Source organism: Sinocyclocheilus grahami, unplaced genomic scaffold (genome assembly GCF_001515645.1).
Source record: "Sinocyclocheilus grahami isolate Dianchi unplaced genomic scaffold, SAMN03320097.WGS_v1.1 scaffold191.1, whole genome shotgun sequence".
In the NCBI taxonomy this organism is placed as follows: domain Eukaryota; kingdom Metazoa; phylum Chordata; class Actinopteri; order Cypriniformes; family Cyprinidae; genus Sinocyclocheilus; species Sinocyclocheilus grahami.
The window spans coordinates 1,946,465-1,962,087 of record NW_015505370.1 but is presented as its reverse complement, the minus strand read 5'-3'; the positions used below and the strand labels follow the sequence as shown (position 1 = coordinate 1,962,087).

At 35.9% G+C, this 15,623-nt stretch overlaps 1 protein-coding gene across 3 annotated transcripts; it reads left to right on the top strand.

Moving 5' to 3' along the window:
* The first annotated feature begins 8,210 nt into the window (after window positions 1–8,210).
* LOC107594813 (solute carrier family 22 member 8) lies at window positions 8,211–14,871 on the top strand. Of its 3 annotated transcripts, XM_016285014.1 has the most exons (11): window positions 8,211–8,544; window positions 8,656–8,752; window positions 8,837–8,940; window positions 9,025–9,179; window positions 9,585–9,753; window positions 9,875–9,977; window positions 10,087–10,217; window positions 10,864–11,081; window positions 11,230–11,338; window positions 13,819–14,049; window positions 14,433–14,871. In XM_016285014.1, exons 1-11 carry the CDS (start codon window positions 8,519–8,521, stop codon window positions 14,524–14,526), a joined length of 1,437 nt encoding a protein of 478 aa, XP_016140500.1. In that variant the 5' UTR covers window positions 8,211–8,518; the 3' UTR covers window positions 14,527–14,871. The 3 variants fall into 3 exon arrangements, with proteins under 3 accessions (XP_016140500.1, XP_016140499.1, XP_016140498.1); XM_016285013.1 differs by having other exon boundaries at window positions 8,211–8,752; window positions 8,840–8,940; XM_016285012.1 differs by having other exon boundaries at window positions 8,211–8,752.
* The last annotated feature ends 752 nt before the right edge of the window (window positions 14,872–15,623 follow it).

The following is a 15,623-nucleotide window of genomic DNA, read 5'->3' as shown; positions in this document are numbered from 1 at the left end:
CTCATACAAGATAATAAAAGCAATAAAGTAGTAGTATCTAGTTCTGTAGTATCTAGTAGACAGTAGTAGTATCTTTCTTTTTAATCTTTAAATATGAAATGCACAATTTCTATCATCTGAATTGTGAAAATGACTGTTTTCAAACAGGTCTCCCAAGTACTCCCTCTGTCTGCGATTGGATGAACATCTAATAGTTTCGCCCCCTAAACCTGTTTAAACTAGTGGTCGACCGATATTGTTTTTTTTGACAGCTGATGCCGATATCTTGGAAAGCAGGGGGGCCGATAGCCGATATAAAGCCGACTGGTTGATTAATATATCGGTCGACCACTAGTTTAAACCCACATTTGTCGAGCTATGCAAACCTACTTTTCTGTGCATAGTAAACTGGAGCAGGAAAAACGTATAATTATAACATCAAAAAATGTACACACTTCACATCTACCAAGACCTCATAGTGTCCTTGGCATTTAATGTTATCTGATAACATTCAAAACTGATAATCTTCAAACCTAAAATTCATTATAATGTTGAATCCCTTCTAAATCATTTTCCCCAACATTTTTATCTAAGTAGAGAGAGGCATCAGTTTACAGTCCTGTAACAAATGAGAGTCACACTTTCACTTATTTATAGATAAAAAAATTATACACATGGAAATTTTACACTCAACAACATCAACAACATCAACAGCAAGACATGCAGTAACCATGCCAAAGGCTGACCTGAGAACCTGTCCTGCTGTCTGTTAATTCACAGGTCAAAGAGGAAGGTCCTGGGCCGTGGAGACTCTGAAGAGGAACGTTGCCGTAACGTCCTCCCTTCCCCATATGGATTACCAATTACATAATGTCTTTATTTGCAGGGTAATTGCACTTTAGCACATTAAACTGCATTTCAGCACTTCTCCAAATGTCAGTACATGTGGGCTGTCGGCCAGTGATGCTAATAAGCCGCAGACATGTAGACATGTGATCTCTTACGCAATTAAATCTGCCTTTGGATGAAACACCCTAAGTCCTCAGACAGAGCGATCACTGATGTTGATGGATGCGGAGCAACTGAATCAGGGGTGTTTAATACATTTTAACAGGAGGACGTTTATTCTATTAGTAGCAAGGGATATTTAATAATATTGCTTAAACACAATTTTATTGGCTATACATATAGGCCTATTTGCACACCTGAGTTTTCAACCTGACAAGACCCTATACTAACAGGTAAGTTACTGTGCTGTACTAACTTTAACTTGACAAACTGAGTATTTACATGTCTTAGCAATCCAAATAAGGGAGTAGCTTTAAAACAGCTAAATTCAATACCGCAATTATCAACTTTTACTTTTAAAGTTACTTCTTTTCAGGTAAGATTTCTTAATGTAATTGGTAATGATGCCTTTGAGCACTTGAGAAAGCTCTATCTATGAGATTTGCCCAGACCAAAACATTTGTTAGGCCTACTCTGCAAAACTTTTTAAATATTTGCTTTTAAATATAAAACATTTAAATTATATTATAAAACATCTTAACATCTTATACTTACATACATAAATAGTTACAAGCCAAAGTGAAAAGACTTAAGCATTTTATCTCTCATTATTTTAGACATGTTTTTAGAGTTGGCAAGGTTAAGGCCTGCATATGGGAAGATTTAAATTGTGTCCTCATCCATCTGTAGGCTAAGCTAATTCCCTATAAATAATACACAGTCAAATGAAATCTCAAATGTTATTGTTTGAAATAACAGTCATTCAGAACAGTCAACAGTTCATTTTTGGCAGCGAACAACACAAGTGCATGTGACTATTTTTTATTTTATTTTTTTTACTACCGTTTAGCTTTTTCGAATCAAGTCCACGATTCTTTTTCTTTTTGGTCACATAGGACTGCCATAAAAGTAATAGCCTAGTTTCCATTCAGATGAAGTAGCGATTAAAAAATAATAAATTCTCCAATCTAAAATGACCGAACTGCATCAGAGGATTAAAGGAACCCATTCCTCGAAATGCGTAATTTCCACTGATCTATATACAGGTGCATCTCAATAAATTAGAATGTCGTAAGTATTGAGTACATGTGCAGTAAATGAACATACTTTCCAGAAGGCCAACAATTCACTAAAAATGTTTTTTGTTATTGGTCTTATGAGGTATTCTAATTTGTTGAGATAGTGAATTGGTGGGTTTTTGTTAAATGTGAGCCAAAAGACTTAAACTACTTCAGTCTGTGTGCATTGAATTAATTTAATACACGAGTTTCACAATTTGAGTTGAATTACTGAAATAAATGAACTTTTCCACAATATTCTAATTTATTGAGATGCACCTGTATATGAATAAAAAAGTAGGCCTATTGTAGCTTTTATTTCTTATTAGACTGTATTTAGGCAACTATATTTTAAGTTTTTAGGCAACACACATTGTGGTTTTTTTACCTGTTGTTTTGTTCTTGTTAACTAATTTTTCAATTCTAATTGAACCCCTAGGACAAACCCCCATCAAACATAAATGGAAATTCTCACAAGGTTGTTCCCCTACACAAAAACTGTGGCAGGACTGAAGACAGCTTTAACCCAAGTCTTGCGGTTTAGGGAACCGACGGCGGATGCCAGCAGAAGGGCCACTCATCTTCCATCCGTTAATATCCACCGGAAAAGCCAAACATTCTGCGTGCAGCTCAGCCCCCCCTTCACCTGGAGCGCGCTGATGCAGAGGCGCAGCTCACGCGGGCTTGTTGCAGCGCATTTGGCGGGAATTGTTTGTCAGTTAATGTCAGTCACGGTCGCTGATGAACGGAGTCTCATTGGTAAATCACTCAGTAAAGGTAAACGTGATGTAAGGACGGAGGTCTTCGTCTAAGATTATAGCCTACACGTAACCTTATTGTGTTACTGAAAACGGAGATTGTATGGTTTTCTAATTGCTGTACTATTGAGAATTGAATTGGTTTAGAGATAACACTTGGTGTCAGTAATGAGTCGTTTATACTAGAAAGCAATGTTCAGGGATGGAATGGAACACCTGCTTATTCTTATTTAAGGACTGTGTTGTTGAACGGTTGAATTGTTAAACGTGACAAATAAATGTGACATTTTATGTTTTAAGCATTTCTTGTGATTTTAGCTTATAGAATGATCTCATACAATTATGTTTTATATACTGGCGTTCAAAAGTTTGGGATCAGTAAGATTTTGAATGTTTTTTAAAGAAGTCTATTCTCATCATGGCTGCATTTATTTGATCAGAAAAAAGTAATATTGTGAATCATTATTGCAATTTAAAATATTGGTTTTCTATTTTAAAATACTTTAAAATATCATTTATTGCTGTGATTAAAGCTGAATTGTCAGCATCATTAGTCTTCAGTGTCACATGATCCTTCAGAAATCATTCTAAATATGCTTTATTATCAATGGTGGAAAGTCTTTAATAAATAAAAAGTTAAAAAGAACAGCATTTATTCAAAATAGAAATCTTTTGTAACAATATACACTATACCGTTCAAACGTATTGAAATGAATACGTTTGAATACGTAAGAAATTAATGTTTTTAGTCAGCAAGGATGTGTTAAACTGATCAAAAGTGATAATAAAGACTTACATTGTTAGAAAAGATTTCTATTTTAAATGAACGCTGTTTTTCACTCATGCTTGTCATTCTTTAAATAGTGGTTCTATTTAGCCCCCTACAGTCATGTAACAACTTAGTTAAAGATCAAAGAATAATCAGAGGTTATGGCTAGCACTATGAAATATGCTAATACTTAAATAGTGTTTTTATCTAGCCCCCTATAGTTAATCTAACTATATGACAACTTGAATAAAGATAAGACAATAACCAGAGGTTATGGAAGTATGCCAAACCATGCTTACTAGTACTCCAATAGTATTTTGTCTAGCCCCCCATAGTTAATGCAACTGCATAACAACTTAATTAAAGTCAAGCCGTTATCTCACCTTTGCTGTGCCCCATGCTCCATCAAACCTGAGATACTTAACCCTGGACGCAGATTTGCGGAAACATATGCCTTCACTTAATGTACTTGAGAAAATATTTTCAGAGTAATTCAGAATAAAATCAAATGTAACAATTTAGTATCAGTCAGGTAAATATGTATTATGACAATTACATAGTCAGTTCAGAGATATCAAATCAATACAAAGACATCAAATTCTCAAAGATAAATCTAAGAGTAAAAGATGCATACCTGACTGCAGGAAAAGCCATAGTATGGAGTGTGTGAACAGAAGAGCCCCGATCTTCTTGCAACATTCACTTAAGTACTCAGACCAAGACAAACATCCTCCAAGTGCAGTGTTTCCCCTGCCATTATATTAGGGGGCGGCTTTTAAATAAAGTTAATTTTATTTAAAAGATAGATTTTTTGTGCCTTTAAAAAAATGTAAATACACAACACAGAATTTCTGAGCAAATAATCATAAGGCTATTGTAAGAATAAATGAAACTTGTTTTATGCTTTCAAATAATTAGACATGCTAAAACAGAATTTGGTTACAATAAAACATAAGGTTGGAAAAATAAAACATTTCATAGGGCCCTAAACATGTAATATTTGTTAAACTTTTAATAAATTGATGTTAAATTGTTTAAGTTTCATGATTTTAATTAATTAGACATGCTTTTTGATTAATAAAATGTAATTTAACCATTAAAAAGGAGTCCAGAAAAATCAAAAGCCGTAAACCTAGGGGAAACACTGAAGTGGAGACAGGAACTAACTATTAGAATTTGCATTGATCAAGTCCTACACATGGAGAATTTAAACCTTTTGGGGACAGATGGTAATTTGCATGAAAGACACTGGGAAATGGCACACACAGTGAGTAAAATATCTAAGGTTCTGTGTTACCTTTTAGTCTACTTCTTGTAAGATTGAGACTGTTGTACCAGTCGCAGAGACAATTCATATGATGCCAAACATGACTGTGAATATCACTTGCATTCATGTAGAACATTATATTTTGCTGTTGACCATTCTGAGTGAGCTAAGTGAAGGGAGATGGGTGAGGGGAAGGAAGTGGATGAAAAGGATAGGTGAGAAAGGAGTTTCCCCCACATCTTCTCTCGAAACGGATGTCGAAACGGATGTCTGTACCAGTATTTTAAATGGTAATTTTACAATATTACTGTATTTTCTGTATTTTTGGTCAAATAAATGCAGAAGACTTCTTTAAAATGCATTACAAATCTTACTGATCCCCAACTTTTGACCAGCAGTGTATATAAACTATTTATTTATATGTACCCACTCACTAGCAAGTAAGGGATGAGTTGCTAACTATATGCAGGATTTGTGGTTGACTTTTGATCTGTGATTCATCTGTAGAATCATTATAGTTCCCGTAATGCAATGAATTTCTCTGAATGCTAATAATAATTAACATCTTATGAGGTAAACACAACCTACGGAAATCAGAAAAAATATAATGTAATGTAATAAATAGGCCTAATGTAATTTTACCTCATCTTGTCAGGCTGTCAGGATTTTTATTTTAAAAAATGTTTTTTAATATGGTGCAATGACACTTCAGACAAAACACTATTTATATACAGTATGTATTTATATATTGTATGTATGTATGTGTTTTGACGTAAAATGGGAAGCAAATGTACAGTGAGTAATTAAAAAAAAAATGTTTTTAACGTTTATGGTTGCAGAATCCTTTTGAGACTGACAGCCTAATTCGCTCTCTGGTAACAGTAGTAGCCTAGGCCAGTGTTTCCCAACCGGGGCGCCGTCTGTTGAGAGCAGGGGTGCCGTGTATAAAATAATTTTTTAATATTTTTAAATTGATAAATTGTTCAAAAAAGCAGCTATTATATAATATCAATTTCTGATGTCGCCAATAATTAGAGATGCACTGAAATTCCGGCTGCCGAAAATTAGTTCACTGCTCAGGATTCACTTTCACGTGGTGTGACGCTCTGTGTATTATCCTGCTCTGTGTGTGTGTGCTTCGCTCAGTCGCTCCACTCGTATACCGTTCATGCGAATCGGAACACCAAAGTCCACTCAAAAATCGAGCTGACAGGAAACATCTATGTAGTACAGTATTGTTTCTGTCTGCAATAGCCCTACTGTGCTGTAACATGGTGTGGTAAATGGGCAATTCTGGTAACGCTGCCCTCTCATTCATTGATCTTGAAGGTCCACACACTAGGCCCAAGGAAGGTATCCAGTGGTGGATGAAGGTAACTTGCGTGTTCGGTCTTTTCAGCACGCAGAGTTATTCAATTTAGGTTTAACTCAAGTCTGACTCCATTTTAGTATCTAATCTGGCTCCATTTTAGTATGACCTCGAATTTACGTTGAAAGGCAAATTGGTTGTTTGTCGGTCTCTAATTATTCTGACATTTGATTATTCTAGTTAACTCTTTCCTTTGTATTTTCTCGTTCATTAAGAATCTATGTTATTTAGGATGCCTCACGGCGGCCGCTATGCGTGGGCTCCACGATCACAAAACTCGCCATTCTAATCCTTATTCAGAGGTTTGTGGCTAATACTATTTAATATACCTTAAATAGTAGGTCTGTTTAGCCCCCTACAGTTACCCATGTAATACTCAAACATTAATCAGCGGTTCTTCTAGAACCCCTGTCTAGACCCCGACAGTTAATATAACTTCGTACAACTTAATTAACGCTCCAAACATTAATCAGCGGTTCTGCTAGACCCTCTGTCTAGCCCCCGATAGCTAATATAACTTTGTACAACTTAATTAACTCTGAAATCATATACATGGTTAACGTAACTGAGTACAACTTAAACTAAGGTCCAGCGGTTAGTCAGCACGTAACCCTGGATGCAGTTTTGCGGAAAACATAAGCCTTCACTTATTCTACTTGAGAAAATAAGTTCAAGAAAAGTTAAGAATAAATCAAATATAACAATTTATTATTTGTCAGGTAAACTTGTATCATGCCAATTACATAATCAATTCAAAGATATCAAATCAATACAAGACATCAAATTCTCAAAGACAAATCTAAGAGTAAGATGCATACCTGTCCTTTAGAAAAATACATAGTGTGAAGTGTGTGGACACACTTCACACTACAGGCTTTCTGGTTACAGAATCGCGCCGACCCGTTTGCTGCAATCCTTTAAATACAAAACCAAGATAAAACATCCCCCAAGTGGATGCATGTACAAACAATTGGTATCTGGGTGGCTAGTTTACACCTCAATGTGTAACAGAAGGTAATTTGCATGGAATGACCTTCTACGGTAATCGAAGTATCTCTTAACTCTTAGGATCTGTATTATCTTTTTAGTCTACTTTTGTAAGATTAAGACCATTGTACCACTCACCCTGAGACTATTCAAATGAAACCAAACATGACTGTAAATCTTATTTGCATCCATATAGAACATTATACTATTGACCATGCTGAGTGAATCCAGTGGAGGGAGCAGATGAAACGGCACTGATGCATATGTGAGAGAGGCGTTTCCTGCACCACCCCTCTGTGGGGTGTCTTGAAGATGCCAGTGTATTGTCTGTTTCTCAGGAGATCAAAGTATTTGAGTTTCTTTTATCCTTACAATCTGCTAACCGCTAAGCTCACGTGTCCTCTGATAATAATAGCTATAGGATTAAACATCATTTGGATAATTGGTAAAAAAAATTTTTTAAATCTCTTAATAGCCCTGTGTGTTAGACCTACCTGAAAAACTAAAAAGCTATTTATTTCATTTGTTGGCCTATCATTATTTTTTATTTGTGCTATCATTAGTATTTTTTTTTATTTATTCTTATTTTATTATTAACTGCTTAGCCTCCTTGTCATTTTTTATTCAATTCAAAAGTTTTAAATCAAGTGCTACTGCAACAAAATTACCCAGCTGTAAAATCAAAAATACACTGAGTGAGCAAAACTTTGTTTAATTACCATTATAACTAGCTATCTCACAATGTTTACATATGAATAAAAGTCTACATTAAAATATGTCATATAAATTGGTCTTTTCATTAGAAATTAGTCTACTGATTGCCACTATTGATGGACAATTTTTTTAATAATATTAAAAATATCTGTATGACAGTATATTCTGCCGTTCTTTCCTGCTGTACCGAATATCTATACTTTTCAAATTATCATATCGAAGTTAGAAATTCAAATATTGTGACAAAATTAATTTTGTAGGGTGCCACAAATTTGTTAAAATTTCCAAAGGGTGCCGCGACTAAAGAAAGGTTGGGAAACACTGGCCTAGGCTGTGCCAGACGAAGTGTGACAGTTCCTGCTGTGACTTACTGACTCATGCGCGTCACTGGTGTCTGACTCGAACTCCAGGAGTCCAAACCAACAACTCTGACATTTACATAAAGACTTACTGGGGGTGGAGAGAAGACGTCTTCAGAAGTCTCAGTCGTGATGGCAGTAACATGTTACAAACGCGGACATTAAACCTCAGTGCTCGTTCTTACTGCAAGTTTATTTCGGGATACAGTATACTAGCTAGATAGCTAGGTACTCCATAGAAGCAGGCGAAATGAACACGGACGGCGCATTTCGTCGGTTTGTTCGTCCACTACAAAGACATATCTATTTTATCCTTACTTTACCGATCTTTTTCACAGCCTTTACATTTTTCGTGGATGTCTTTACGTTACACATTACGCCTTGCAGTGAGAATATAGCGAGCAAGTCTTTGAACCAAACAGTGGACACTAATATCTTCAACATCTCAACAAGTTGGACGAGCAATCACAGCGAACTCACACGTGTGAGTAACACATATTGCACAGCATATAGCCTATTTAAAGCCCAGCACGTATTCAGTGCATTACACACTGTATCTGTTTTGCAGCAGAGCCTCGAGTGTCACGAGGCGAATCGTTTTGCTCACGGGCAAGCGACGTACATGACGGGCTTACTTATCGGCTCTGTATTCGGTGGCGCTGTATCTGACAAGTTGGTATTTTTGCCACTTTTCTGTTTTCGACGTCAGACTTTGTTGCTATTAAAGAGTAACGTGTATTTTCTTCCTCTGATAAGGTATGGAAAGAAATTACTTCTAATCTGCTGCTCAGCGGTCCACGCAGTTGCTACTGTTGTAGTGGCATTTCTGCCGTATGTGCCCGTGTACTTGACCTCGCGCGGCATCAGTGGAGCAGCCTGCTGTGCCATTCACATCTGCACCTACAGTTTAGGTACAGTTACGCTTATGCGTGCCTTCTTATTCTGTATGGACACTGTAGGACAACAAATAAACAATTTTAGTAGCAAGGCAGTTGTTTTTCTTCTACCTTGTAAAATAAACTAGAACAACGATGGTAACTTGCCTAGTCTTGCTCCTGCAGAGCTACTTTACTTGAACTAACATATTAAACATTTTTATTTCTATTGCAGAATGTATTATATAAACAAAAAGTTATATATATATATATGCATACATACACAAACACACACACACACACACACATATATATATATATATATATATATATATATATATGTGCACAACAAAGATTAATTTTAATTTTAATTTTTAATTATAACACAAATTAATTTATAATGCATAATAAATTAATTTAAAAGTGCTTCTGATTTCTCAGGTGTTGAATGGAGCCTGCCCAAGTATCGTATCTGGCCACCCACCCTGTTTTCCTTCATCTTCAGTCTGGGAATGATGGGATTGCCGGCCATAGCTTTCTTGGCCAGTGGTTGGATGCAGTTTCATCTGGCACTGGGCATCCCTCAGATCCTCTTTCTACCTCTTTATTTGTAAGTAGAACAAACACATATGTTCAATGCGTGTTAAAGTGTGTTGCATAATTAAAAAAAAAAGTGTTTAGTTATTTATTGATTGATTTATTTACTCATTTATTTTTCTTGCAATTATTAGCTTTCTTCCAGAATCGCCTAGATGGCTGCTTCTAAATAAGAGGATGAAAACACTAGAGGGCTATCAGAACAGAAGTCCTGAGGACAAGCACTACTTGAGTCTTGTAAGATGCAAAGTCATACTCTAGAATTGTTCAAATGCTTGTGGAATGTGGAGAGACATGCCATTTCAGCATGCTTTGTGCTAAAATGAATTGTACATTCCTTTGACAGCTTTTGGATTCAGTGGACAATGAAATCCAGAAGCCACTCTCAGAGAAGACCTCCACTAAAACAGAGTCTAATTTCGCCAACTTTACATCACCTACTATACTCCTGCGTCTGTTTATCATGAGTTACATTGGGTAGGGAAGTTTAACAAGTGTATTTTTTCTAAAACATTTTATTCTCACTTTATGAAGGTACTTTTGAATGTATGTGCTGTATTTCGACACAGCACTGGTGTTTTTTTTTCAGATTTTGAGGATTTTAAGTATGTGGCACAAAGGGAGGTGACCTTGCACCTTAAGGAATGTCTTACTTGAGATAGTTTTCAAAGCTCAAAGTAAATAGCTTGCCTGAATGATGTAAATTTGAGGGGCTGTTATATACAGTGTATATACAGTGGGTACGGAAAGTATTCAGACCCCCTTAAATTTTTCACTCTTTGTTATATTGCAGCCATTTGCTAAAATCATTTAAGTTATTTTTTTTTTCCTCATTAATGTACACACAGCACCCCATATTGACAGAAAAACACAGACTTGTTGACATTTTTGCAGATTTATTAAAAAAGAAAAACTGAAATATCACATGGTCCTAAGTATTCTATATATAAACCCAGTGGCAAGTTTTTCTTCTCAAGTTAGAGACTCTTTTTTCCTCTGTAACTATTGGCAATATCCGAACAAATTCATATATCTTTTTTATTCAAACAGTTTGCTGCTTATATGAACCTACCTAAAAAATATTGTTTTAATGTGTTTTTTTTTGGTTTGTGTTTTTTTACAGTTTTACGTCTGCTCTCACTTATTATGGGATCTGTTTCAGTGTGGGAAGTTTCGGTGTAAATATCTATCTGGCGCAGTTTTTCTCTGGGCTTTCAGAGGCTCCCTCTTTGCTGCTTCCATTTCTGTTGAAGCGATGGGGCCGCAGGCTGTTCAGCATGGGGTCGCTGTTCCTCAGTGGCATTTCCTGTATGCTGTCCCTCCTCGTTTCCAAGTTCTGCGGTGAGGGACACAGTCATTGAAATACAGTACATGAGCACAGACTGATCATGGTCTGATATTGCTTAGTGTAGATGTGAGTTACATAGGTGTATTTTTATTTGAAGAATATCACTCTTACAACTAATGATTTGCAATCCTTTCCGAACAGACATTCCTGCCCTTGTTATGACTCTGGCACTGATGGGCAAGCTGTGTATGCAGTACAGCTACTGTGTCTCTGTGCTCTATGGGATTGAGCTGTTCCCAACTGTAATACGGTACACAATATCCAAACAGGCCTACCTGATAAAACACATTATTGGTCAGATAATTAGATAACTAGTCTCCAAGTTCAAAACACACCTTAGAGTCAACCGAGTTTGATCTGTCAATCATAAAATGTGCAGGTTCAGACGACTAGAAAGCGTCTTTCTTTGTGTGAAATTAAATGTAATTTGGAGTAATTTTAACATTTCAAAAAGTATCTATATCACAGCTCACTTTAAAAAAAATATTTTAAAATGTATGAGCATGTGCTGATGTGTAAGAGTATTCATCACTAATCACAAATTAAAAGAGCTTGAGATATACTTCATGTAACATTTCTGGCATTTCTGGCACTGTTAGAGAGATATTGGATTGTTGATCCACAGTGGAAGACATTCGTGCAGGTAGACAATAAATATGCTAAATCATTGTAGAGATTATACAGGTGCATCTCAATAAATTAGAATGTCGCGGAAAAGTTCATTTATTTCAGTAATTCAACTCAAATTGTGAAACTCGTGTATTAAATAAATTAAATGCACACAGACTGAAGTAGTTTAAGTCTTTGGTTATTTTAATTGTGATGATTTTGGCTCACATTTAACAAAAACCCACCAATTCACTATCTCAACAAATAAGAATACTTCATAAGACCAATAAAAAAAACATTTTTAGGGAATTGTTGGCCTTCTGGAAAGTATGTTCATTTACTGTACATGTACTCAATACTTGGTAGGGGCTCCTTTTGCTTTAATTACTGCCTCGATTCGGCGTGATGGAGGTGATCAGTTTGTAGCACTGCTGAGGTGGTATGGAAGCCCAGGTTTCTTTGACAGTGGCCTTCAGCTCATCTGCAATTTTTGGTCTCGTTTCTCATTTTCCTCTTGACAATACCCCATAGATTCTCTATGGGGTTCAGGTCTGGTGAGTTTGCTGGCCAGTCAAGCACACCAACACCATGGTCATTTAACCAACTTTTGGTGCTTTTGGCAGTGTGGGCAGGTGCCAAATCCTGCTGGAAAATGAAATCAGCATCTTCAAAAAGCTGGTTAACAGAAGGAAGCATTAAGTGCTCCAAAATTTCTTGGTAAACGGGTGCAGTGACGTTGGTTTTCAAAAAACACAATGGACCAACACCAGCAGATGACATTGCACCCCAAATCGTCACAGACTGTGGAAACTTAACACTGGACTTCAAGCAACTTGGGCTATGAGCTTCTCCACCCTTCCTCCAGACTCTAGGACCTTGGTTTCCAAATGAAATACAAAACTTGCTCTCATCTGAAAAGAGGAATTTGGGCCTTTTTTTTGGGCAACATTCCAGTTCTTCTTCTCCTTAGCCCAGGTAAGATGCCTCTGACATTGTCTGTGGTTCAGGAGTGGCTTAACAAGAGGAATACGACAATTGTAGCCAAATTCATTGACACGTCTGTGTGTGGTGGCTCTTGATGCCTTGACCCCAACCTCAGTCCATTCCTTGTGAAGTTCACTCAAATTCTTGAATCGATTTTGCTTGACAATCCTCATAAGGCTGCGGTTCTCTCGGTTGGTTGTGCATCTTTTTCTTCCACACTTTATCCTTCCACTCAACTTTCTGTTAACATGCTTGGATACAGCACTCTGTGAACAGCCAGCTTCTTTGGCAATGAATGTTTGTGGCTTATCCTCCTTGTGAAGGGTGTCAATGATTGTCTTCTGGACAACTGTCAGATCAGCAATCTTCCCTATGATTGTGTAACCTAGTGAACCAAACTGAGAGACCATTTTGAAGGCTCAGGAAACCTTTGCAGGTGTTTTGAGTTGATTAGCTGATTGGCATGTCACCATATTCTAATATGTTGAGATAGTGAATTGGTGGGTTTTTGTTAAATGTGAGCCAAAATCATCACAATTAAAAGAACCAAAGACTTAAACTACTTCAGCCTGTGTGCATTGAATTTATTTAATAGACAAGTTTCACAATTTGAGTTGAATTACTGAAATAAATTAACTTTTCCACGCCATTCTAATTTATTGAGATGCACCTGTTTTTCCCCATGAGTTACATAACATTGTGTGCAGTGTTGCAGTACTATGTATGTAAGCTAACAGCACAGTAATAGACGATAAGAGATCAAATGTTCCCACACTTAATCTGAATGTACAGATAAGTAGTTGTCGCACACATTTTTACACCAACACTGAAACTGAGTTGGTAGAAAAGTTGATTGATATGATATTGATTATCACACTTACTTTTCCCCAAATCTGAGCATAGTTGATCTAATCCCATTTATCACAAGACAGATCATAGCCTAAGAGAGATTTCAATCAAAACTCAGAATGCGTAGTTACTTTCTTTTGCGTATAGGAGGACAGTAAAGCTGTGTGCATATAGAGCTGGGATAGAAAAAAGTTGTAGATGTTGTAATAAATAATTTTCCACCAAAAACCTTATTGTTCATGAAATGTGTATCTCTTTCTCACTAACAAAACATTTTACACTATGCAGGCAGAAGTGTCTCGGCCTGGTTAGTCTTTGTTACCGAGTGGCCTGTATTATAAATGCTGTGGCGACGCCTGACGGAAGGATCCCTCTACCAGCTATGATCTGTTACAGCAGTGGGCCGATCATTGGTGCAGCCCTGTGCCTGCTTCTTCCAGAGACCAGTGGCATCCCTTTACCAGACACTGTACAAGACTGTGAGAAACAGCCCAGACTGAAGCTCCCATGCTGTGCATGGTGAGATACAGTACATGAAGAAAAGATTTTTAAAAATATGATTTAATATATCGTGTAATATATGCAATTATATATATTATTTAAGTAAGTATTAAAATGTATCAGGCTAAACAAATATGAACATGTATGGAATATTTTGAATTCCAGGGAGGTCAATGGGACAATCTGTCAGACTTGTGTTGTAAACTAGTGTGAAGCTTATCAGTAAACGTCGTGCCATGACAGCATTTTTTTCATCAGCATGCCATCTATATCATTATCTATAACCAAATACTTGTTTAAAGATATAAATGCTGGTTAGCCGCAGCCAAATAATCAATATTTTAATAAGAAGTGTATGTATTATGGACTAATTAAAAAAAAAGTTTTTGTTTTAATGTCAGTTGGCCTACGAAGCCTAAACAGGAGTCAGATGCTTCTTTTACCAAGGAGAAGAACATGAAGAACCAAGCGGAAAGCAGCCCCCTCTCAGCATAATCAACAAGAGGAACATGGCAGAAATTGACTTTTTCATATGATTTTTTCTTTCTTTTAATGTCTTTTTTATGCTTGGGATGTCACACAGACACATTTTTATATGTATTTTTTAAAAGTTTATTGACAAACCTTTTGCTGTACTCTTGGATTTCCAAAGTAAAATTTTTACCTTCACAAACACTTGGGGGCAAAGTCTTGTGTGATTCTTAATGAAATAGACAGCGGGTTAAATCATTTATTTTGAACCGCTTGTATATATGCCATTAAAAAAACAAAATGTTTTTGTATGGAAAGTCTTCAACTCAGATTTAATATGCACCTTCTATTAAAATGCATTTTTTTAAATAAAGGACATTTATTTGCATTTATGCTTTCCATTGCACAAAAGGTTCTTTAGATTATTAAAACCTTTTTTCACTAAGAAATCAATTGTCTTATTTTCTTGATATCAGACATACTGCATTCTGTTGTGTTAGCTGAAGTGGAATAGAATAGTTGCTGGAATTGAATTATGCGTTTAAACTTTTCTACCATTCCATTATTTTATGCCAATCCAGCTGCTTCTTAAAATGACAACTATCAGTATTAGATTTGTGATTTATGAACATGTTTACAGTTTCTTTAGGAAACTTTAACAGATAATTTATTAAGATCCAAGTATGGCACGCATTTAAAATGAGCAATTAACATCTATGTATTTATGTATTAAAGTATTTCCTTTGAGCAGGGACAATTCTCAACACATATACAGTAATTTATATATACACATTTATCTATGTATACCTCTGCTGCAAAATTACTGTAGTTGTTTTTCTTAATAGCTGAAAAAGAATTTACATGTTGCCCATTACAAAATATAATTTGCTTATTTAAAGAGAATTTTTAACACCAGTGCAGAAACTAGCTTGTATGACACCTTGTGGGCAAGGAGTGTAGCAACTGTCAATTGTCTAAGCAAATAAAACTACCATTCATTATACTACATTAAGTATGAGCAAGTGTCAATGTGATATATTTTAACTTACTACTAATTTATATTACAATAAGAAAAATCAAGTCTTAAACCAGCACTACAGACAAATTATTATAAGTTAAAA

Coding starts and splice junctions, on each gene's coding strand:
- LOC107594813 (XM_016285012.1), top strand. CDS start 8,519: ATGAACACGGACGGCGCATTTCGTCGGTTTGTTCGTCCACTACAAAGA. Junction 11,339..13,818: donor CTGTTCCCAACTGTAATACG/GTACACAATATC, acceptor TACACTATGCAG/GCAGAAGTGTCTCGGCCTGG. Junction 14,050..14,432: donor AAGCTCCCATGCTGTGCATG/GTGAGATACAGT, acceptor TTTTAATGTCAG/TTGGCCTACGAAGCCTAAAC.